Consider the following 26361-nt stretch of genomic DNA (forward strand, 5'->3'; position numbering starts at 1 on the left):
ATAAACAAAACATTATTTAAATGGATTGTCTTGCATTGATTGATTGGCAGCTGGTTGGAGTTAGATTATTTTAAGAGACCACATGCATTTTCTTTCTTCTGCAGTAAGTGTTTAACTCTAAGATGAACCTGGGGTTTTTATTAAGTCTCCTAGAACAGGGTCCTTATTAAAGGGTAGCTTTTAAAAAAACCAAAAAACATACATTTGCACAAATAAATGTTTGTTAGTATCCTGAAAGATTTGAAAGCTCTTTTCTTAGGCAATTATATACAACAAACCTGCTAAGAAAACTGACTTATTCAGAAACCAGATCACTTTGAAATGTTTTCTATATGAAGTTTATAATTTTGAGTTTTAAAAGCATTTTGGGATGCTTATATTTTAATACTTATAAGTATTATATGTTTTTTGCAAATGTCCTTATCTCTAGTGACCTATAGTAAAGTACTCAAAATATCCTATATTTGACTTCTTTTTTGTACCTATTCAGAGGATTTTTGGTGTGTCAGGCCAAAAATTGGTGTTAAGTTTACTTACCAGCACATGCTTATTAAAAAAAAAAAAATCTGAACTCAAATCTATAATATTTGTAGGTGACTAACTTTTACCATGTTCATGATCAGTTGATATGCTGGAAGAAATTCAGGGTTATCATGTACTGTATTAATATTCCCTGATTCCTCCCAGGAGCAGAAAAGGGGAAACTGGAAATACTGATGTCATTACATCTGTGGACAGAGTATTATCAATATTTCCTGTTTCCAAATCCTCATTTTTGTAGTTTTTTGCTTTATTTTCCATCATACTCTTGCTCCATTGTCTTACACAAAAAAGTGAAGTAAACCTACTAGATGGGCAAGCTTCAAAATCGTGTGTCATTGCAAAGGAGAAAGATGCTCCCTGAACTTGCATTGAGGCCAAGCAGACACCCTTCTCTGGCTGATTTTGGAAAGTGAGTGCCAGTAACTGTGGTATCCGTCAAGTATAGACTTTAGTGCATATTTGGAAAAACTGATTTGAAAGTTATGAGAAGTGGGCCGAGCCCGTGGCGCACTCGGAAGAGTGCAGTGCTGGGAGTGCAGCGACGCTCCTTCCGCGGGTTCGGATCCTATATAGGAATGGCCAGTGCACTCACTGGCTGAGTGCTGGTCACGAAAAAGACAAAAAAAAAAAAAAAAAAAAAAGAAAGTTATGAGAAGTGGCAAATGGATTTTTGTTTTATTTATACCTTCCTTGTCCCAAAATTAATTTAAAAATAGCTTTCAAAAGTACGTGTAATACTATTAGATAAATAATAAATAAGCAAGGATATTAGTAATAGGGAAAATACTATTGGGAAAAATGCATGTTCTGAGTCATTACAGGAGGTGGGTCACAAATTTAGCTTTTAGCTTGCTAGCACAGAGAGAGAAGAGGCAAACAAAAGCAGTGATACACTCCCTCAACAGTGTCCATCAGATTAACAAACAGTCACTTAACCATTTATAAGACATTGTAAAATGTTGAGTAATGTCCTCGACAGTATTCTTTTGTTAATAAGTTTATCAGGACTGCTGTTGTCACTAAAAGCAGTCTGTCCAAAAAATGAAACAATGTGGTCCAGGTAACCAGCTTTCTGCCAGTCTGGTTTAATGGCGGGATCGAGTTTATCTAGCACAGCAGTTTCACAACCAAATGCCTCCAAGAGCCTAGAACGTAAATAAGTATAAACATGGGGCTGAGGTTGAGGCCTGGCTGCCTGGAGAGTGCATGCTGCCCTTGAAAGGCATTCCGATTCACATTCCATAACAGAAACCCAGGACTGGTTGGTTTAATAAGACACACTGCAGGCCAAACTTCTCCATTGGAACTCTGATCTAGAGGAATGTGTAGACATCATATCATCTATGAAATGTTTCTTAAAAATTGTTTCGTAGTTGAACTTTTGGAAGATATTGAACAGCAGTGAGTTATGGGTTGTATTTTCTGATGGGTATCTGTCTGTTGATGACCCATGTTGCCAGTTAATCATGCAGTCATATGCTTTATCTGTCGGACAGATTTAGAAAGAGGTAAAATCGGGCCGGCCCGTGGCTCACTCGAGAGAGTGTGGTGCTGATAACACCAAGGCCCCGGGTTCGGATCCCAAAAACTGATGGCTGGTTCGCTCACTGGCTGAGCGTGGTGCTCACAACACCAAGTCAAGGGTTAAGATCCCCTTACCGGTCATCTTTAAAAAAAAAAAAAAAAAAAAAAGGGAGAGGTAAAATCATTAGTCTTTTCAGCACAGATCATTGAGATTCCAGAGATAAGGAGAGGGGACCAAATCTACCATGGCCTTTGGCCTCCAGGCACCATTTTGGGGCTCCTGAAGAGAGAAGAAGCAGGTCCAACATTTGGGCTCTGCACTGTAACTTATAAGTAAATGGGAATCACATTTAATATGATTATGGAGTTTGATTATGACCAAATTTTGATGTTTGTGCTGACAAAGGACATTGTCTATTGACAAAGGACATATTTGTGCTGACAAAGGAGGACATTGATAAAGATAATCAAGATCAAGCTCATTTTCCTCACACAGAAAATGCCTTAAAAGTGGAATATAGTACTAAGGAATGACATGAAGTGTTTTCTGGAGACTTTAAAAATGAGATAGTTTAACAACTGTCCAGACAGTTTCTCAGCAGATATATATAAAGCAGGTATATAATATATTTGTGTGTTTATGTATATGTATATGTATTTATATATATCTATATACACACATGCACACACACATTCACATATGCATGTATTTACACATATACTTAATCTGGAGTCCTGTTCCCAACTTAGGATATTGTGATTTGGTTCCAAGAGCTCCCTTACCTTTCCTTCAGAGCGAAGGTATGCAGTACATGTAGATGCTAGGGTGCTGTGTACTTTTCAGTGATCTAATACCCTCAAGATCTAAATCTCCAGGCAAGAGAAAAGGTAGACTGCTAATTAATTTTCTAATACAGTGTGATCCCACTGTATGCAAATCGAATTATACAAATTTCAACTAAAGACAAATAATATTAATATAAGCTTCACATTATGTGTAGAATTTCATTGAACATATTCCCCTAAGTTATGCAGCAAGCCTTCTCATGTTTTCAAAGCTGACAGGTCAGCTGAATTATAAAAGTGCTTTGTTACCCAGTGGCACCACCTCATCTTATAAACAGAAATACCTACTTATCTTTGGCAATATTTTGTGAACTCTTGTTGATATAACTTCTTAAAGGATTGTGGTAACAACTGTATTATTTTGACATTCACTTTTATAATTTAGAATCTTTATTGTAGCTTTCAAAATACATCCAAGTGTGCTGAAAAACATCCTGAAAATTAGTAACTTTGGAACAGAAATTAGATGTGATAAAAGGCACTATGACATGCCATGCTATTAATTTATGAGATAAAACTGAGAAGGATTAGAGATAACACTGATAGTTAAAAAGCGCCAGTAAAGCAAAAATACAACACAATGACTGCAGATTTATGTGTTCTGAGCATGCATTCCCCAAACCCTACCCCTAGACTATGGAATAATCAGTCTTGAATTATGTAAGTTTTTCAAGATCACATCCCATGAGTAAAATTCAGCCATGCTTGATGAATCCCTGTTACCAAGGGTTGGAAAAGATGGCTTAGTTTGAAAAAGATGTCTAACAAGGTACTTATTTGTTTGACAATGAGGAGAACATTTTTAAGGGGGTAGAAGAAGAGAATTTTGAAGGCCACTTTTTCCTTCTACTTTTTTGAAACTAGTCAATAAATATTGAGTGAATTATTTTATGCATGACATACTGCTTTGTTGTGGGGAAAAAATATACTTCTTGCCTTTCATAAGCTTAAAATACACATGAGAAGTTATGATTGACAAGAGGATAAGTTGGAAGGATATGCTAGACAGTGGCAAGATCTGGCCTGAGAGCATTTACTATGCAAGTTGAGGGCCATAGAGAGGGAGATGGTATGGGCTGGGCTGGCTTTTCCAGCTAAGAGAAGCAGGCACCTCACTGGGCTTGGGAGGGTGTGGAAGGAACTTGGGTCTGGGAGAGGATGAGGAGAGGCACAGGGTGAAGGAGGGTTTGTGTGTATGTGTAGCGAAAGGGGACAGTTGAGAAGGGGTAACACTGAGTGCTCAGTGCCTGCTTACCTAGCTGGACCTTGCACTTACTTATGTGTGGAAGGAGGAGGATGAACAGCACCTCCTGATTGTGGCTTTTCCCTGAACTCAAAAAGTCCCTTGATGTTTACATCAGGTAATGTAAAGTGATAAGGCTTTTACTAATAATTGCTTTTAGTTAAATGGCGCTTAGGTGCCAGGCACTGTTCGAGCTACCTTAATAACTCCTTTGCTCCATGAGAAGTAACGCTTTGGGTTAGGTACTGTTATTTCCACCACTTTATAGGTAAGAAAACAGAGGCACAGGGAGGTTAAATGACCTGTCAAAGGTCATAAAACGAGTAAGTTGCAGAACTGAGAGTCAAATCCAGGCAGGCTGGCTCCAGAGTCTGTATCCTCATGCTGCACACTCTGTAGCCTCTCAGGAAGCTGGAGATGGAGGACACTCTTTTATCAGAAACTTCATACCGTGAGGGGAATGTGCTCTCTGCAAATGAGGGAAAGTGTTCCCACATAAGAGGAATTACTGTATGGAAAAAATCAGCAGTGTAATAGTTGTTCAGAAACCCTAGAATTTGCATTTGGTAGCTGGGTGCAGATGGTGAGGGTAGCAGATGATGTTCAGTTTGAGGAAGTGAGGGTGAGGCTCAGGCTCTGCCCTGACAAGAGAGCCCTGGACTGCGTCCACAAGACCTGGCTTGAGCTCCCTGCTGCTTGCCCCAGAGCTAGGCTGGTTCTCCCTAAGGGCTCACCCCTTCCTCCCTTCTCATCCTCCAGCACCTGGGTCACCACCAGAGTACTAAATCTGCTTGGGTCATCCTTTCCTTCAACAAAACGTTTATTAAACACCTAATGCGATTTTCACAGTAGTGGGTTTACAAGGATGAATATGACAAGTCCCTACCTGGGATTTTGCCTAGAAAGCTGTGTATGACTTCAGAATACCCTCCTTATCCCTCCACCTCACACAACTCTCCACCTTGCAATGATTTTAAGAGGGGTTAAAATAATTTCACAGTGAGAAAGCTGAAAATAGCAATGCCTGGTTTTGGGGGCTCCTTAGTTAGTGTAAATGAGTTTGTTAAGAGTTTGGGTTTGGCGGGCAGCCAGTGTCAGGATCTGCCTATTGTCAGTCCCTCCCTTTTATTGAGAAGGAAGTGTGGAGACCTGAAGCAAAGGGCAGAGATAGAGGATGAGAAGGCTGAGCATACAAGGCAGACTTTGCCCAAGTGACCTCAGCCTAGTTACCCTTTTGTCCAGACTTGAAACTCCTTGAGATTTTTTTCCTCAGAATGACATGAACTCTAGTTATTTTCGCATGGGCAGGGAGAAGTAGAAGCTGGGTACTGAATACTTGGTGATGAATCTCTAAAAACAGGCATTGGAGGGTTTATATACTTTTTTAAAAAAACAATGCTGACTGTGTATAAAGGAACATTTTTCCATATTGCTTGTTAGGTTATCATGGTTTAGACGAATGCCCCAAGGTTTTTTTGTGACATAAGCCCTCACTGTTTGGGGAATTCCCTTCTCCCTTCCTTCCCATTAAAGGTTTATTGTATCAGATCAATCTATATTCCATTTACATCTTTGTGGGATTGTTTTTTTTTTTTGGCAGCTGGCCAGTACGGGGATCCGAGCTGTTGATCTTGGTGTTATGACACTGAGCTCTAACCAATTGAGCTAACTGGCCAGCCCTGCAACTGCTATTTTTAAGAATTAGGGATTTTATAAACTTACAGCTTTCAGGAAGCAAGCAAACATTTCTGTTATACAACTAATTTATTATAGATCTGAGTTTGAATGCAACCAGTGCTGTTTCTTAGAGTTACAAAATCTTTTTCTCTATGTTTTGGTTGTAAGACTTAGGAAATTGAAAAAGAGACATGGCATTATTAATTTATTTACTTAATTTTGAAATACCTATTGTATGGTATGTCCAAAATATTAGGAAAAGTAGGAAATATGTTGGAGCAGTTTGCATTTATTTGGGGAGCCATACACACAAGTGTAAACTTATGATAGAAGTAGCATAGAAGAGAAAATGTTTTTGTGGAACTTTACAGTTTATATAAAGTGTTTCCATATTTATTTGAACTGAGTAGGGCAAGCATTTTTATCCTCACTTTACAGATGAGGAAGCAGGAAACTGCTCAGTGTGAAACAACTAGTCAGTAGCAGAACTGGCAGCCAAACTCCTTCTCTTATTATTCCCTGTCATCTTTCCAGTGTGGAAAGTGGAAGGAGGAGGTTAATTAAAGTGGGAAGTAAGTTTGAAGCAAGTCTTGGAGGAAATAATGCCTATGAGGTCAGAGGCAATGCATCGGCTTCATCAGACGTAGAAGCATTGTCAGAAGTCCTCCGACTGTTCCCAAGGCTCACCCTATTCCTGAATTGCCCGCCTCCTTCACCCTCACCCTCCAGCTGGAGGTGTGTTAATAGGGTGAGGTGTCTGTTGTGCATATTACTGGATATTTAACAAGCTCTTGGCTTTTTGTTTGTTTTTGAGGCCTAGCCACAAGGCCACATCTAAGTGGTTGATATGTGAACAAATGGGCTGCCACGTTGGAGTGGGGGCTTTTTATTGTAGAGGCTTGCAGGGTAGAAAGCAAGTGAGAGCAGCTGTGATGATTATAGACAGTGTTAGAGGGACAGGGACATGGGCGGAGCTATGGACCTTCTCTGTGTTCCATGCAGATAATTCCATTAGAGCTTTTAGCACAATTTACCGATCTTTCCAGCTCCAGAGACCTGGTATGTAGAAAGTGCTCAATATTGATTAAATGATATATTTGCTGCCTTTTTGAAAAGATATAAATGGAATTTTTTCCCCTTCTTAGTCTGCCTTTTTTAAATGTGAAACTACTTTTTAAAGAAGTTTCAAGACAGTCTCAGCATTTACATTTTGAATATTGTGAATGCAAAGGTACAGTTAGGCCATCCTTTAGTTTGATTTCATTAGTCCTGAGTTAATATATTGTGGTTAGACATTCCCTTCAAGGCTATTTCTCTGAAGGATTGAAGATAAAAACAACTTAATTGGCTAATTAACATTTTAAAGGACACTAAAGGTCACAGTTCAGGTACTGTAGTTAATTTACTCAGCGATTCAAACCACTCTTCTTTCCTAATTCTTTTTAGTGTGCTTCAGTATATGTAGGTCTTTCTCTCTATCTGTGATTACAGCTCTCTCTCTTTCAGCTCCTCTTGTCAAGTGTGGGTTTGATATGCCAGTGTCTTTTCTGCAACTGTATTCAGCACTGGATTTGGACAAGGCCTGGGCCCAGTGGTGCCAGGAGCACAAAGATGAATAAGAGCCATCCTCTCCTGAGTCACCACCTGTGGGGACCACGATGAGGGACTTCACTAAGATTCAGATCAGACCAGACCATGCTGGGGGGAGTCAGGATGCAAGGGAGTCTTGATGGAATTGGGATCTAGAGGAGGGCCTTGAAGGAGTAAGAGGAAGGGTAGGCTTATGCCTCCCAGCCCTGTTCTAAGCACTACTTGTTTATTGGTTTTTTTCATCCTTATAACATCCATGTAAGGTACATTCTGTTATTGTCTGCTTTTTATACAGAGGAAACTGACATGAAGAGCACTTGTCTCATGAATGGGATTCCAACTCGGGCAGTCTGGTTGCAGAGTCTATACTGTGAAGTGCTGTCCTAGGCTGAATGAGATTTGGATGAATGAAGATTAAGGGGAAGCCACAGTGATCAAATACACAGAGGTGGAGAGATTGGTTTAGGGCCATGTGCTGAGACCCTGGATTTCCACACTGCAGAGGATAACTGTAACATACACTAGTCATAACTAATATTTGTACAGGTTTTATGGGTCCTACTGATTCATTTGCTGATTCATTTGGTGGAATGTTGTATCTAATCCAGTAGGCAGTGGTGAACTGTGAAGGTTTTTGAGTATGGGAATCACATCGTTTATTCTCTCTCCTATATCTTTAGGCTCTCCTGAGTTTTTCGCATTTATTCCCCCAGTTCAAGCACATGCTTTGGTCTCTGTCCTTGCTGTCCTCTGTTCCCTGCCCATCTCTTTCCTTTCCTCTACAGTTTTACTTCTGGACAGAGTTTCCTGGAGGTCATCACTGTTTCTGCCTTTTCACCTCATAATACACTCCTCACCGTCCAGCTCTGACTCTGTCTTCCATCATCCTGCTAGGACTGTCTTCACTGAGGTGGCAGTGCCTGGCTCACTGCTCATTCTGGCGAGGAATTTCCAGGCTTATCTTATCCAGTGATTCTCAACCAGTGGCAATTCCCCCCCAGGGATAGGTGGCAAAGCCTGGAGACGTTTTTGGGTGTCATCATTGAGGGTGGCAGTGCTACTGGCATCTAGTGGATAGAGGGTGGGGCTGCTGGCTAAACATCTTACAATGCACAAGATGGCTCCCATAACAAAGAATTACCTGGTCCAAAGTGTCAGTAGTGCAGAGGTTGAGAAATACTGGTCTTACCTGGTACTCTGGGACATTTCATGGTTCTCCATTCTTAAATCTTTCTCCTGACTGCCTTGATTTAATTATCTCCTGACTTGTCCTCCAGTGAATTCTTAGTTTGTTCCTTGCCAGTCTCTGTAGAGGACTTTTCTCCAGCCTTGGTTACAATTCTTGCTGTGTAGGATTCTTTTCCTGCTTTCTCATCTCTGCCGATTCTTCACATTCATCTTGGGCATCTCATCAGTCCCAGGGATTTGGCCTCCACCCCTGGGCAAGTTTCTCTACACCTGTATTCACAGCTCTAGCTCTCCTGAGCTACAGCCATGTCCATGTCTTTCTCCACCAGAGTAGTGCACAGGCACTTCCAACTCAGCAGGTCCCAAATAGGGCAGCCCAAAGTCTTCTTCCATCCAACCTGTCCCTCACATGTCCCCCTCCTCCATACACACACACACACTGAGAGTCATCTTACACTGCTCCCCAAGCTCAGGCACCCATTATATCTTAACCTGGATTACTGCAGGACCCTCCCTCTGGCCTCACTGCCTCCAGACCAGTGTCCTACACTGCCACGAGGGGGAGCTTACTAGAACAGAACTCTGAAGCTGAGAGTCCTTAAGTTTCTAATCTACAAGAGAGACAGTGTAAACTATAGAGCATGGCATATGGAACCTTCTTGACCAAGTCCATTGCTTCCACTGGAAGTAGTACTGCCTTGCACAGGGGCATTTTGGAAAGGTTATGGACATTGGGCTTATTATGATGGGGAAGGGAGGGTGAATGAGGACTACAGATATTTAGTGCTCAGGGTTCAGTGGTCCTAACCTCCTGCAATGCATTGGACAATCCCACTTCACAACGAATTGTCCACATGCCAGTAGTACCCTCATTAAGAAATGGCAAAGTTAATATTCAGCATCTGCCTGGAGAAATGAAGAAAAATATGGAGCACTACTCTTGGGGAGTACTTATTTTGGGGAATAGGAGGCAAGAGAAGAATGGATGGTAATAAAACAGCACAGAAATTCAGGGGAGAATTTAAGGGGAGTGATGAATTGTATTGCAAAGTGTAGAAATGCAAAGATACCAAGAGGGGAAGGCTGTTAGTTGTGTTGCTCTTTGTGGTGCCCTTTTCTTCCCAGGCCTGTATGTCATGCTCAGTACCCAGTCCACACAACTGACAGCCACTAGTTTGGACCTGTGGCATCAGGTCCCCTTCCTTGGTCCTGCACTGCCAGACGTTTGGTCAGTTTTGCCATCTCAGATTTAGAACCCCCTGGCCACCTCGTTACACAGCTGCTTTTATAAATAAAATGTCCCAAGCTGTATCATAATAAGTTAGCTAATGCAAGAACAATAGCAACATTAGTAAATCCTCATGTGCCAGGTACTGTGCTAAAGTCTTTGCAGGCATTTTTACTTTAGTCCTTGTGGGAATCTCTACAAGGTTGATACTATGATTATGCCCATTTATGGATGAAGAAATTGAGGATTAAACAGATGAAGTGACCAGTCTACTTTTATTCAGCTAGTATTCCGTGGCACTGGGACTTAACACATGGTTTTTTTTCTTATTTTAAAAAGATAGATTTTATTTTTTAGAGTCGTTTTAGGTTTACAACAAAATTGAAAGTACAGAGAGTTCCTATCCCCTCTCCCCTGGCCTCCCCCACTATCAAAATCTCTCATAGAGGAGTACATATGTTACAGTGAGTGCACCCACATTGACACATCATCATCACTCAATTCTGTAATTTACATTAGGGTTCACTCTTGGTGCTGTACATCCTATGGATTTTGACAAATCTATAATGACATGTACATACCATTGTAGTATCATACAGAATAGATTTACTGCCCTAAAAGTCCTCTGTGCTCCACCTGTTCATCCCTTTCTCCCTCCTAACCCCTGGCAAACACTGATCTTTTTACTGTCTCCATCCCATGTCTTTTTGATTTTTTTTTTTAACATGTCCTAATCTCAAATATTCAGTTATAAGAAGTTATAAGAAATCCAGTGGAGTTTCAATCTCCATAAATCATGTTTACTTCTTAAAAAATGGGTTCTACTTTGTGTCACCACGTTTTTTTTCCTTTCTGGGAACCTGCCTGGCTTTTGGATTGTGTGTGGGGGGCATGTGTTTAAGATAGGGTACGAGTATCTTGTCATTCCCACTTTCTGGCCTGATACCTTTGGGAGAATTTTTTTTTTCCCCTTCACAACCTGGCAGTGTAATTCTGTGTAGAGCAGCATTTGGTTTGACTAAGCATCCCTGGCATGGCCAGTGGTATCAGACCACCTCAGAAGGGAACTGGGGATGAGGCTGGTCTGATTTCTTGCTTCTTTTTGGTATTCTTCTTGCTTCTTTTTGGTATTCTTCTTTTTGGACAGCCCTTTTGGAGATGCCACCAGATCTAATTAATTAGTTAAGTAGATTCTTCATATTATTTGTTAGTTCACTGGAGTAATTCATTTTTAAAGGAACCCTGGAACTCTCTGTCATTACACTCGCATCTTAGAAAGACCTCATACCACACTGTCACAGGTACTGACACACAGCTAATTGCACTATGAAGGATCTGGACTTTTTGAAACTCATTGGTATGTTTTTCAGCAGATAACAAATATCAGAAAATAAATACCCTTGGCACAGCATCATACCAGAAGAAAGTGATAAATATTTTCTAATCCTGTCTGTTGTTTATTCAAGTGGTGGAAATCTTGACACCAAGAAAATGTGAAGGATAGCTTTGCTGTCTGAATTGGTGTCAGCTAGAGTCCCAAGCTGCGGGTGCACTGAATCTCTTTTCTTGTTCCTCCCCCAGAAGCCCCTTGTGCCACGCCCCTGATCTGCAGCTTCGGGAGGCCGGTGGACCTGGAGAAGGACGACTACCAGAAGGTGGTGTGTAATAATGAGCACTGCCCCTGCAGCACCTGGATGCACCTGCAGTGTTTCTATGAGTGGGAGAGCAGCATCCTGGTGCAGTTTAACTGCATCGGCCGGGCTCGCAGCTGGAACGAGAAGCAGTGCCGCCAGAACATGTGGACAAAGAAGGGCTACGACCTGGCCTTCCGCTTCTGCTCCTGTCGCTGTGGGCAGGGCCACTTGAAGAAGGATACGGACTGGTACCAGGTGAAGCGCATGCAGGATGAGAAAAAGAAGAAGTCTGGGTCAGAGAAGAGTGCAGGGAGGCCCCCGGGGGAGGCTGTGGAGGAGACAAAAAAAGGCAGGCCCCCGAACAAGCCCCAGAAAGGCCTGAACCACGATCTCCCCCGACGGCATTCCATGGACAGGCAGAACTCCCAGGAGAAAGCGGTGGGTGCCGCGGCCTACGTCGCCCGCTCCCCGTGTGTCTCCCCTGGCCAGTCCCCACCCACAGGCTACTCCATCCTCTCCCCTGCCCACTTCAGTGGTCCCCGCTCCTCGAGATACCTTGGGGAATTCTTAAAGAACGCTATCCATCTGGAGCCTCACAAAAAGGCCATGGCTGGCGGCCACGTGTTCAGAAATGCCCACTTCGATTATAGTCCGGCCGGATTGTCAGTTCACAGAGGGGCGCACTTCGATGCGCCGGTGCAGTTCCTGCGGCGGCTGGACCTCTCCGAGCTGCTCACTCACATCCCCAGGCATAAGTTGAACACTTTCCATGTGCGGATGGAAGACGATGCCCAAGTGGGCCAGGGCGAGGATCTGCGCAAGTTCATTCTTGCGGCCCTCAGTGCCAGCCACAGAAATGTTGTAAACTGTGCTCTGTGCCACCGGGCGCTCCCGGTGTTCGAACAGTTCCCACTGGTGGACGGAACTCTGTTCTTAAGCCCATCACGACACGATGAGATCGAATACGATGTTCCTTGTCACCTTCAAGGTATAGGTGTTAATTCACCTTGCCTGCTTTCTGTTTGTTAAAAACTAAAAAGCAAACAGGATGGAATTGCTGTTTTGTTCTAGTCAGGTGCTAGGTAACATTTGAATATTCCAGCCTTGCCCAGTGAAGTGGTGATTTTTTTACTCTGATGTCACTGTACCAAGTTCGGTTGTCCTGGTGGTTATTTCATGTTTTTGTTCTGCTATAATTTTGAAGTGAGGATTTCTGGTGTATAATTTTTCACAATTGAGAGGAAATTTAGAGAAAGATTGCTCAATTGTCACTTACTGTAAAACGGTGGCCTTTGAAACCTGTTTTATTGTGCCCAGAAAGCTGTGTATTCTCTTTGATCCTTGTAATCGTAACGGTGAGGGAAAGAAGAGATCGGAAAGGGCCAAGGTTTTAGATTAGTTGAATTAATTTTGAAATTTATGGAAGATTAGACTGTCTTGATAGCAGCAAAAGGAAAATAGATGATTACTACTGAAAGCTCAGACATTACCCTGGTGGTGGGGGTGGCACGGTGAAGAAGCTTATCACTGTCATCATCATCATCATCATTATTCCTATGGATGACATATAAGGACTTGGGTACATTTCAGCCATAAATTGAATGATGGATTGGTTGGTATAAGTGAGAGATCTGTCAATTCATGTAAAACTAGTGAATGTTCATATAAATGAGATGCATGGTATATAACATGTTTATAACCTTAAATGTGTACTTAAGAAGCCTGCAGTAAAAATAATAAATCTCCACCTGCTTTCTTTCCACCAACCCCTGCTGTCTCAAACACCAGGGACAAACAATGTCAAATCTTAACTGATTCTTCAAGTTTTTAACATCATAATTTTAAATACAGTCATCCCTTGGTATCCTGGGGGATTGGTTTCAGACCTCCTTTGGATACCAAAATCCATGGATGCTCAAGTCCCTTATAAAATGATGTGGTATTTGCATATCTTATGTACATTCTCCTATGTACTTGAAATCATCTCTAGATTACTTGTAGTACCGAATACAGTGTAAATGCTATGTAAGTGGTTTTTATGCTGTATTTAAAAAAATTTTTTTTAATTGTATTACTATTTTTTTATTTTTTTTCCCCCCAAATATTTTTAGTCCAAGGTTAGTTGAATCCATGGATGCAGAGGGCCAACTGTACTGCTATCTTCATCCTCCAGTTTTAGATATTATTTATTGACTTATTTTTATTTTTATTTTTTTTTTGTCTTTTTTTTTTTTCGTGACCGGCACTCAGCCAGTGAGTTCACCGGTCAGTCCCATATAGGATCCGAACCCGCGGCGGGAGCGTCGCCGCGCTCCCAGCGCAGCACTCTACCAAGTGCGCCACGGGCTTGGCCCTATTGACTTATTTTTAAAGTGGATGACTGTATATCCCCTTTCTCCTCTCTCTCACAATAATATATCACAATTCTTGGTTAAGTTCTTAATGTTGCTACTTTTGTGAGTAAGTAAATATGTAGTGTTGAGCCAAGCAGTGTAGGTATGTTTCCTATTATAGAGTAATATTCTAGGTTAGCTTTTGTTTTTATTAGAGTTAATTGCTTCAGATTTTCATTTGCTTAGTCTTTTCTGAAACTTTGGCTAGTTCTTACTGTTCAGCAGCTTTGCAGTCACCTTTCAAAAACAATTGTACATACCCGTCAAACATGTAAAAAAAATTTTTTTTTCTGAAAATATCTCTCATGAAGGCTTTCATCTTCCTTTCATCTGTCCTGGTGCACTGAGGTCCTGCTGAACTACATAGCTGTTCTTCTAGCAATGCCTTTATTTCTTTCCTGTGTCCTAGATTTCATATGTTCTTTCTTCTTGGTTTATTCCTTCAATTTGTTAGGAGGCACATCCGCCAAGAGCTTTCTGAGAAAGGGAGCATGGGAATACATGATTTGAGACTTTGAAAGTCTGAGAATATCTTGATTCTGTCTTCACGTTTGACTGTTATTTAGCTGAGTATAGTCTTCTAAGTTATAAATATTTTGCGTTGGGATTTTGAAGGCATTTCTTTACTGTCTCCTGTAGCACAATGTTTCAATTGAGAAGTGTAATACTATTGTTATTCCTGTTCCTGCTTCCACATTCACCCTTCCTTGAGGGTTTTAAGATTTTCTCTTTATATCCCTAGTATTCTAAAATTTCACCATGATGTGTGTGTGTGTGTGTGTTTTCATTTGTTGTGCTGTGTGTTCTCTTGGCCCTTTGACTTTATATATTTATGGTTTTCATTTTGGAGAAATTTTCTTTTGTATTGTTTCTTTGATAATTTCCACCTCTCTATTTTCACTTTCTTAAGAAAGATCTCTGTGGAACTCCTCTTTCAGATATTGGACATCTTAGACTGATTCATTTTTTTTTTGTTTGGGCAGGGGAATCTTTTATTTTGTATGTAATTCTTTTCATCTTTCTGGAAAATTTCCTTGACATTATGTTCCAATATTTTATATTTTTAATTTCCAAGAGCTCTTCCTATTCTCGTTTCAAGGATACAATTTTTAGTGTTATCTTTCTGAGCAAGGGAAGGGAGCTGCAGTTGCAGGGAGTTGTCTTATTCGTTTTAAGAGTTTTACCTAATCCCCTCTATCTTTTAGCCCTTGTTATAAAGCAGAGCACTCCAGAACTTAGTGGTTCAAAACAATGATGATTTAATGATTTCTTACAATTTTATGGGTTGGTTAGGATGGCTTCTCACTGTTGGCAGAGTGGTTGGTCTATAGAGCTTCAGCTGGAATGGCTCGTTTATGTTCTGTGTACTTTTTATTTTCCAGTAGCCTATCTTGGACTTTTTCATATAGCATTCAAGAGGGTAAGGGTGGAAGTTGCAGGGTCTCTTTCTAGAGGCTGAAGCTTGGAACTGAGTAATATCACTTCTGTTACATTTTGCTCATCAAAACAAGTCCTAAGGCTTGTCCATGTTCAGAGGGTGCTGAAATATAGTTGGCCCTTCATATCTGTGGGTTCTGCATCCATGCATTCCACCAACTGTGGATCAAGAATATTTGAAAAAAAGAGTTGCATCTGTACTGACTGTGTACAGATTTTTTCTTGTTATTCCCTAAACAATATAGTATAACAACTATTTACTTAGTATTTACATTGTATTCATTATTACAAGTAATCTAGAGATGATATAAAGTGTACAGGAGAATGTACATAGGTTATATGCAAATACTATGCCATTTTTATAAGGGATTTGAGCATCCTTGGATTTTGGTTATCTGCAGGGGGTCCTGGAATCAGTCCCCTGGGGATACTGAGAGACAATTGTACTCTGCTTCTTGATGGAAAGAGTTGCATAGACTTTATGGTTTTTTGTAATTTATAACACCCTACTGTTTCCCTTTCAGCACTTCATCCTACCCTCCCTAGTGCTTGCTGTCCCCTTTTGCAGCTTAACCACTTACCATTTCTCCATCCACTTTCTGACCTCATATATCTTGGTTCAAGGTTGCAGGTACCTCATTGTTTCATGGAAGATGAAGTTTTTGTTTTTGTTTTTTTGTTCTTTATTCTGTTTGGGGGTCATTTTAGAGGGAAGTAGTTAGAAATACCTTTACTTCTCCATCTTAAAACTTGAAACATTCTTTATAAAGATGAACATGGGTATAGGGTACATGAGAGTGGTAGTGTTCTTTGTTCATGGTGGACAAATTCTTTTGACATAATTCATTCGTCAATCAGTCAAACATGGATTTCACACATGTGCTGGGTACATTTATAATCTTAGGATATAAGATGCTTTTATAAAACAGAGTTAACTTTACCAGGTCTAAGTCTCTAGTGGTATGACATGTGGAACTAGTAGCACCTGTATGTTATGTATATTAAGTGTCCTGTAATTTCCAAAGAGGAAGTGGCTGCTTTGGTCTGGTAGTCAAAGGAGGCAGTGTGAAGACATGTCAAAAGGTGGTCTGGATTTTGACAAGTAGTCTAGCCATGTCAGGTGTTGTTGATGAAGAGAGTAAACAACATGAGCAAAGGAATGGTGGTTTAAAAAAAAAAAGATAGGTTGTAATCAGGAGATAGGTTGTGATCAGGGGATAGAGACCTGATTAGTTGGAGCCAGAGGTGTTCTAGATTGGAAAGTGACTAGCATAGGTACAAAACATTGTAGTTTCCTTTTAAACCATAATAAAGAACTTTGCCATGTGCTTTGTGATGTGAGTTGAAGGGTTGTTAACACTTTTTAAAAGCAGACAATCACATGGGGAAAAAATTGTTTGAAAAGGCTGGTGCCTGGAGGCAGAGAGTTGAAGCTTTGTTTCTCTAGTCTAGCTGTGAAGAGATTAAGAGACTGATGGAAAGGAGGGAATAAATTCAAGAGGTTATTTTAAAGGAAAACTACAGATTTGGGGACACTTTGATGGTCGAGGATAAAGAAGAGTCTTTGTTGGCTTACTTTTGTTCTAGACCAGATAAATGGTACTGTCACAGACAGGAGTAGAGAAAGTTGGGAAAAAGACCTGACTTTAGGGGAAAGAAGATGAGGGCATTTGTGTGTGTTGGGTATGAAGGGATGTTGGGACTTTTGTGTGGTGATATCTAGCAAGCACTGTTAGAAATATGTGTTTGGGATGAATGCTGGGGGGCTTATTTTATAACAGTGGTGGTTAAAATCTTAGAAATGGAAGGGCTCTTCAGTGGGGAGAAAAGAAAAAGAAGAGGAAGAGGATATGATAGAGCTTAGGGCTAAATCTTGAGGGTACCTATCAACAAGTGGATGGAAAAAGAGGTGCAAATTAGATAGGCCTTAGTACTTTGTGTGTGTGTGTGTGTGTGTGTGTGTGTGTGTGTCTGTCTGTCTGCGTGTGTGTATACACAAATATGTAATCTTATACAAATAGATAATTGGGTGTGGTAGGTGTGTACTATAAAGGTATTGAGAAGTTGAACTGTAAAATCTGGAGGTTGGGGTGTTTAATAAGTACCAAAGAAGTCATCAGTGCCACAGAGGAGGCCCTGACCATGTGGCATCACCGGAGAAGATCATGGGGTCTTATTTGTAGCATGCTAATGTAAATCATTTCTTCTGACAAAGTTCTGACCATGTGTTGTATAAAAGCATTTTCAACACCAATGGAAAGGCCACGATCCAGGTCACAGGATGGCATCATCTGCAGCTGACTACATGCTGCTGAGATACTTGCTGTTTTCAGTGGTGCGCCCTGTGGGCTGTTCCTCCTGGCCTGCCCTTTACCCTCTCTGCTCTCTCTGACCCCACTCTAGCCTCAGTTCTGACGCATCCTCTGAGAAATGATTTTGATAGTCATTGGTTTGGTTTGGTTTTAATAATTTATTAAGATAGATTTAATTAGGAATTTCTTATTGGGCTTCTTTACCACTTGAACCACATGTGATTGTTCCTCATGAATCTGCTTTTTGTTTGAACTCACAATCCAAGGGTTTAGAAATTTAAAATTCTCTGAACTTAGGATAATGTGTAATAGTAACTGAAACAAATCTGGAGACTCAGTCCAGGCCAGGCATTCCTGTGAGTTTGCTTATAGGTTAGGAGGCACACAGGCATGAATTTTGTGGACTTTGCTACTTATTATTTTTCTGAGCTTGGGCAAGCTGCTCACGCTCTCTAAACTTCATTTTCTCCTTCCGTAGTGGGAATAACAATTATGGCTACTTTACAGTGTTGCTCTGGGTGTTAAATGAAATGATTCCAATAGAGTTTGTAGACAGTGCCAGACCCTTAGTGAGCACTCAGTAAAAGCGACTTGTGGTCTTCATCATCATGGTCATTGTTATCAACACCTGACTCTGTGCCTGCCCTTGCCCTCACCCTCCCTGGCAGCAGCCTGTGTGCCTTTGAATGTTTGAAAATTGCAGTGAGTAATTCTAGGAGGGAGACCAGAAATGAAGTGTTTTCCATTGGCTCCTGTGTACTTGAACTGACTTCCTGACATGCCCCCAGGCCACTCAGAGTGGGCATGGCATGTGAGACCTTTTTATTTTCATTGCCCCAGAGCAGAGGTGGGCAGTATTACAAGAAAGTCTTGTCACTCTTCTCATTTTTGACATAGAGGCCCCCAAGGTTATAATGTCTTTGGTTATTAACTCGCCCTATCATAGAGTATTTTCCACATTGCAGACATTGTGCTAGACACTGAATCTACAAAGATGAGTAAGATGGGGGTCTTGCCCTTGAGGCAGAGAGTTGTATAAGCAAATAGAATAAAAGGTTCCTTTTAAGGAGCGTAAGTGCCTTCCTTTCCAACAGAGAAAGAGCAGAGCGTTTCTTACCATTGAATGGCGAAGACCCTAGTCTGACTGATGGTAGGGAGCAGCATGTTCTGAATAAGAGGCCGCTTTGGAGTGTGGGTTCTCCTGATTTTAACACAGTGGAGCACCCTGACTCCTGCACAGAGAGCAGCAGTGTTGCTCTTATAGATTGTCCAGACAGATCTTGGAATTTGACTCTTTTCTGATTATTGGAACTCTGACCTTTCCATGTAAACTAGGGTGACATCTTTCCTTTGTATGCATTAATACATTGATAAGTAATGCAGGAATGGGGTTGTCACTTTAAAGAGCCCAGTAAATAATAAGATATTGAACTCCTTTAAAAAAAATCACAAGTAAGATATAATTCTGGTTTCTCTTTTTTTTTTTTTTTTTTTTTTAAAGATGACCGGTAAGGGTATCTTTAACCATTGACTTGGTGTTGTCAGCACCACGCTCTCCCAAGTGAGCTAACTGGTCATCCCTATATAGGAATACAAACCTGTGGCCTTGGTGTTATCAGCACCACACTCTCCCAAGTGAGCCATGGGCTGGCCCCTATAATTCTGGTTTCGAAATTAGATGTGGTGATGGCTGACCAATTTTAGGGACAAGAACAGTTAACACAGTAATTTTGGCTATGGTATAATTCTGGGCTATCAATACCAAGACAGACTTTTGACTTTTTTATGATGGGACTTGTCAGTGGGTGAGAGCCCATGACAAGACCAACGTTGTTGACTCAGTCTCTGTGTGCCACACATAAACTTCTGAGCAGAAAGTACTGCATGCTCATGGTTCTGAGCATGTGTGGCTTTGTTATTTTAACTAGGATGGACATATGATATAAACCACCTTTTTTTTTTTTTTTTTTTTTAGTAAGGTACATTGAAACAAGTATTTAATAAGCTTGAACTTAAAGTACATGTCTTATTGACAATAGTAACTTGTCATTATTCTAAAAGGACAGCTTGGGGATATGTAATAGATATCATCTATTTAGATTTTTTATACTTACCTAAATGATAGAATGTTTACTTTTAATTGGTAGATGAGGCATTTTTTAATCCCCTTTGGAGATAAGACATGATTTCCATGATGGCCAACCTCAGCCTTGTGTCTTCTGTGCACAGGGAGACTCATGCACCTGTACGCGGTGTGCGTAGACTGCCTGGAAGGGGTTCACAAGATCATCTGCATCAAGTGTAAGTCACGCTGGGATGGCAGCTGGCACCAGTTGGGCACCATGTATACCTATGACATACTGGCCGCCTCACCTTGCTGTCAGGTTGGTATCGACACTACTGAGGGAGTAGTGGGTGATATTACACTTCTGTTCCCAAGTGAATGTAGTGGAGAAAATGCTTCTGACAGTAAAGAAATTCAGTCATAAAACTTCCCCAGAGTCCAGCAATGATAGCTAACTTACTACATTGTGATATAGCCAGTTAGTGGAATATTAAGCCATTAAAAGAGATATTGTAGAATAATATATAATTGTGTGGGAAGTATTTCCAGTATACTGAGTCAAAAAAAAGGCTATAAAATGGCATAATATGCTTCCATTTGTAAATAAGTGAGGAAAACGGACCTGCTAATCTGTTACTACATGGTTACAGATGACCTCAGTGGTGGGATGATGCTGAGTAGTTTCTTTAGTTTTCTTTTTGCTTGCTTTTATAATATTTTGTATGATTAGCTAATATTGTATTTCTAATAAGAAAACATTATTATTTGAAAGGAAGAAGAAAGTTTCACTTTCTTTAATAGACAGGGTTTTCTTGTTTCCTCTCAGTGGAATAGAGCAGTTATCTAGAAGTTGCCTGTGTTGTAAGGTATTTGAGATCGACTGAAAGATTTGTAATCCTTAAAGCACTGCTAAGAGGTGGTACTATTTGATGCTGAGAGCATCTGAAATTTAGCTGTGATCCAGAAAAGAGGGAAATATTAACATATGAAAACACATTAAATTAGTACATAGAAACATAGGAGACAAAATCCTTGGATATATCTTGCTTTATTTCCAAGTGCTTGTGGAAAAAAAGATCTTGCTATATAATTCCTTGATATTCATGGGTAGGAGAGAGATTTTTCATTTGTTCTTTAGCACCTAAGCCTGGCTTTTAATACCAATAATTGATATGCACTTCATTAGTTACTACGTAGTTTTGTATCTTTAGCATTATGGCTTGATTTTTGTAAAGATACTCTCCTTGCTATTATCAGTTTACTCAGAAGATGACCTATATCTTTTGAATTAAAAGGTGGTCAGAATTGGTATTTCAGCTATATTTTGTCTATCCTCATGTTTCTCAGGAAATAAGTATGGTTGTGAGAGACCTAACTGGTCATCCATAGCTCATCCTTTGATTCCAGTTAGGATTGACTAATTTTACACTATTCTGATGCAGCAACCATGTTTTCCATTTTAAACTTAGCCTTGGAAATGAGATATCATAGTCTTTTAGTTATTCACTGTAATATGTTATGATAGTTATTGTGCCTTAACGCCAGCTCTTGAGATGAGAGAAACCAGAGGAAGTGGCTACCCTCTCTGCACACATACCACAGAAGGTTTTTTAATTTAAAGAAATAAGGAAGTGAAAGGATGTTGGGTCTGTTAACTCATAGAATGTAGCACTGGAAGGGGCCTAGAAGGTACAATTCAGCCTCCTTATTTTCCACATACAATGGAGGACCTAAAAATTTGAATGTTTTACCCAGGTCTACACAAATTATGTCACAGCCATGACTAAAACTTATAATGCCCATTGTGGTGTTCCTTCTACTGCACCATTGAAAATGGGATTATTTCCATATCTTTAAGGAGAAAAACAATAGCATCCTACCACACCCAGCCTATTTGTACTCACTATGTATTTCTTCCTTAAAACAATTTCAGCCCAGGCCTTTATTTTCCGGCCCCCTAGTGAAATGGAAAACATGTTTGATTATTTTTTATTATTTTTTAAAATCAATTGAAAATGCTCACTGTCAGGATACAAGTGTCAGACACTACTAAGGAATCAAGGGAAGTCTTCCAATAAGACTGAGCCAAAAATAAGCAATAATTGGTTATTAGAAAGGAATAACATGTTAAAGAGAGGTTTGCTCAGAATCTTTTAATGTTGTTCAGAGAGATTAAGTAGCTAAAAGGGAGTTTATCTGAGGTTACAGGAAGGTAGTTCAGGTAATGACTAAGAAGAGTGTGGACTTTGGAGCAGCTACTTTGGTTCAAATCCCAGCTCTTCTGCTTTCTAACTGTGTGACCTTGGGCATAGAACTTTATCAATGTGTGTCTCAGTTTTATCATTTAAAATTCAGATAATACTACCTACCTCACAGGCGTGTTCTGAGGACAAATTGAGATTATACTTTATTATATTTTTAGAATGAATCTAAATTGGGAATCTGTTTTATTTGGAATTTCTGGCTATTCAATTAAGTATTGGACCTATTGCTAAACGACTCTAGAATTATGCTGTAAAAGTGAGAAAGTGAGGCCCAAGCATTGTGCTTGTGAGTTCCAGAGGCCTCAGGATAAAAACAGTACTTCTTCCTGGACTGCTATTTTAGTTGAATATTTTAGGGAAATTTTATTTTTACATCAAAGAAAACCAAATGTCATATGGAGTAGAGTGAAAAATGTATATAATTTAAAAAATAAACCCAGAATCTTCAAAGAAACTTCAGGTGGGTTTGGTGAGGGAAGTCAGCTTCAGCTACTCTTTCAAAAGCCAGGGAGAAGAGATTCCTATTGTTAGGGGAAATTTAGTGGAGATGTTTCGACAGTACTAGTTTAGGATTTCGTTTTCTCTAGTAGGCAAAACAACTAGTAGTGCTGCATATCAGGAGAGAAATTGGGTGTCTTTCAGACTGATGACGAATATTTGAATATATATCTTATGCTTTGCATACCCTATTTTGGTAATAAAAGGGACACTTTACTAAATTCTTGAAAGTTTCTCAGCATTTCGGTTTGGGTGACTTTTGCAGGCGTCATGGAGCTGAAGGGTATTGTGGCTTACAGTGTCTGTGTTTCCCCTAGGCCCGCCTGAACTGTAAGCACTGTGGGAAGCCTGTGATCGACGTGCGGATTGGGATGCAGTACTTCTCCGAGTACAGCAATGTCCAGCAGTGTCCACACTGTGGGAACCTGGACTACCATTTTGTGAAGCCATTTTCCTCCTTTAAAGTTCTTGAAGCTTATTGATGAAAGCTTTGCTTAGTAATAGCTATTTTATTGATATTGTTACTTTATTACATATCTTTTATAGGGAACCATTCTGTGACATTAATTTCTTTTCTAATTTAAAGGAGAGTTACTTTGTGTATGTGTGCCACTAAGAGGGGACTGTCCCTTGCCCTGTCTTGATTCCCAAGTGTTAGTCTGTGGTCATGACCAGAGCCCAGATGGGTGATCCTATGAGTTTGGGTAGGGGTTCACTCTCACTAAGAGTCTCTGATGCAGCTTTAAGGTGGTGGGGAGGATGGCACAAATTTAGAAAAGGACTTGTGTGGTTATAAACTAAAAGTGTGGTAGGAGTTGGGAGGAAACTCTTACTAAAATGTTAACTTTCTAAAGACCCACTTTTAAATCTTCCCTGGGCCTCGGGAAAAATATGAGACAAGTGAATGTAAGTCTGTACCTGGAGAGCTAATAGTGTGTTAGTCTGTTTCAGCTTAGCGTTCTGCAGCACACGTTGACATAAAATTTACTTTGAGTGACAGATGATTTGAAAGTGGACAGAAGTGCTGTTCCTATCATTTGTTGTAATTTAAGTCAATTTTTCATACTGAAAATAATATCCAAATTATAAGACATATGAAAGCTGTTGGTGTTGCAAATATTTTTAGGTAAGCTGACCTAGAGCAGAATATATGACTTGAATTTGAAAATGATGCATGCTGACTCAAGAGGGCAAAAAGGCAGAACTCTGTCATTTGAATTGTGTCTTTGAAGTTGGTCAAAATAGCTCTTACGGAGAAGTCATGAATAACATGATTTGGGTGGTGGTAATTTATACAGGTTGCATTGTTGAAGTGCCACCTGGTGTCAGATCTTTCTCCCAGGTAAATCTCACAGCCACAGAACCTAACTGGAGAGCTTCAGAGCCAATTATTACCATACTTATCTTCCTCTAAATTTCTTATGGTTGTGTTTAACCCAGGTAATACTGAGTTTCCAAAAGCAAAGATTTGACGTTAGGAGGGAAAGGAAAGAAATTGTTTGAGAGGATGATGAAGAAAAGAATAGTAATTTAAATATTTCTTTTTAAAAGTGTATTTTATTTTGAAAAATCAGTGATTGTAATGCATAACAGTATGTTTAAAAAAAATAGGTCATTATAATGATTCCCATGATACCGTACTGTTGGTGGAAAAAGATAATATATAGAACTTGATTAGTCAGAGCATTGGACATTCCAAAATACAGCCTCTGTTTATTAGATCTCGGTGATTTAAATAGACCAATATGCCATACACTTATAGAATTGGAACTGGAACATGGTTTCTCAAAAATGAGTTTGACAATTTTATGTATGATATACATATATGCTAAAAGAATGCTGAAAATATAATTATTTTATGGATAGCCAAATTTGGGGTTGATGTGAACCTTTTATATTACTCATTTGGTTTATACCATTTTTTTTCTTAGTGTAGCTTTTCTTTTCAGAAGTGTTCAGGCATTATTGAAAGTGAGTTTCAGTTCTACATGAAATATTTGCTGTTTTGTTTGAAACAGTGCAGCATTGAAGAATTGATGCATTGACTAATATTTTTCGTCTTTCTGTTTGGGTGATTGTTATTTGGTTTGCTGCATCTAGTTTTGTGTTTGATGATCTGAAAGATATTTCACAGTGGGGTAGATACTCAAAATGCCTTTAAGAAGCAGAAAATCATTATTGGTCTGACAGTGTTAGCTGCAACTAAAAGAGGTCTACAGGACATAGCCCCTTGCAAATTTGTCTTTAATACACAAAGCTGTAATTGTGAATTAGCTCTTTCCCTATTGGTTCTCTCATGTACCCAAGTATAAAAATTGATAAGTTTCTCTTCGGAGTACCATTTGGATTTTATTTCTGAATTTAAAATAAATAGTAAAATATTTGTAATGCTGGTCTTTAACACACCTAAATTTTTATAGTGAAACCTGCTTATATTGTTCTGAAGCTTAAAGTTGACCTATACATTACACTCAGTAAGCTTAGTTTAAAACTGCTGTGGGTGTAGTGTATACTGCATTTTATTTTTTGTCCTTAGATTGTTTTTTATACCCTGAAAAATAAGTTTGATGAGGTTTTACTGCAATTGGGTAAAATTTGCTTTTGGATGTTATTTTGATGATAAAGTTAGGATTCTATGGATGTAAGTAGTTAGGTAAAAAGAGAGGCATGAGTATCATACCTGAGAACATCTTTTGCCTTTAAGGCATTATATTCTTGTCTAAAAGGAAAATGTGACTTATTTGAGAATAAAATATAATTGAGTGTGCAACACTATAAAGATCAATCTTATTTTGGAAATCTGCTGACCTTAATATTTTCCCTAAGCTTGCCTTGAGTACGTTGATCATATTTGGAATATGTCAAGAAAGATTATTATTTTTGTTGTGGTTAGGATTTTAAAGGATATTGGTCACCCAAGAGATCCAGTTTCTCTTTTCCTGATGAATAGTGTTCAGTAATGTGAAACAGTCTTGAGAGTGGCTGGCTAATAATTTCCAAATGATTTTTCATCTACTCAACTTTTTTTTAATCATTTATTTTTAAGAATTCTGTACCTTGAATATAAAATTATCTGCTTTAGTTTAGTGAGAAGACAATTTCTGATTTGTTATTTTCTCTTCAGGCCATCTCAGCTCTCCACTCTTCTGGTTACATCTGAAAGCAGTTGATATACTGGGTTTATACTTTAAAAGGTAGACATTGTGCCATGAATTTGGGGAGTTGGGTGAGTTATCCCATTCTAATTACAAAGCAGCTTTCCCCAAACACCCTTTAATTTCTAGTTTTTGTGAAAGAAGTTCATTTTCTGAATAAAAGGTATTTTCATATCTGGTTAGGGCAAATTAACTCATCAAGAAAGAATATTATTAGATATTTAAACCCTAGGACTACCAATAGACTGATTCGTAACTTATTGACCACCAGAGCTAACTTGCTGAAATCTTTTGTTTAGTCCTGCAAGACCAGTGTTTACTGTGCAGTCTTCTCCTGTGCCCAGGTCAGTAACTACAGTTTGCTTTTCTGTTTACTCCCCTGGCAGCAGCTGTTGAGTTTAATTTTAGTTGGAGGATGGGGAGGAGGTGAGGAGAAAGTGCTCATGCTTAGTGTTTTGTTTGCTATCATAGGACACTGCCTAACCCAGTTCATCTCTATGTCCTGGTGACTTCATTATTATTACATGTAATTGAAAGAAAATATAATGGATGGGCACCACAAAAACCAGCTCAAAAATATATTCTTGTCACTAATGATTTCTTGTCAAGATGTCTTGGATTGCACTTTTGTTGAGGGAAGATAGTGTAAATAGTTAAAGAATGTGGATAAAATTGAAACATTTGGTTGTGGAATTGTGTGTGTTGTTAGAGGGTTTCTGTTTGTGAAATGTATGTATTAAAAATAATAAAATTTCAGAAACTAA

General features: G+C 39.5%; 1 protein-coding gene across 1 annotated transcript in view; it reads left to right on the top strand.

The window, feature by feature from the left end:
• HECA (hdc homolog, cell cycle regulator) overlaps nucleotides 1-26361 on the top strand; it is a 44374-nt gene extending 18013 nt beyond the window's left edge. Inside the window, exons 2-4 of the mRNA XM_063097198.1 lie at nucleotides 11421-12461; nucleotides 19845-19999; nucleotides 22760-26361. Coding sequence (XP_062953268.1) covers nucleotides 11421-12461; nucleotides 19845-19999; nucleotides 22760-22924 — 1361 coding nt within the window. The 3' untranslated portion in view covers nucleotides 22925-26361. The remainder of the gene's footprint in view (nucleotides 1-11420; nucleotides 12462-19844; nucleotides 20000-22759) is intronic.

This window comes from Cynocephalus volans, chromosome 5 (genome assembly GCF_027409185.1).
Source record: "Cynocephalus volans isolate mCynVol1 chromosome 5, mCynVol1.pri, whole genome shotgun sequence".
Taxonomy (NCBI): domain Eukaryota; kingdom Metazoa; phylum Chordata; class Mammalia; order Dermoptera; family Cynocephalidae; genus Cynocephalus; species Cynocephalus volans.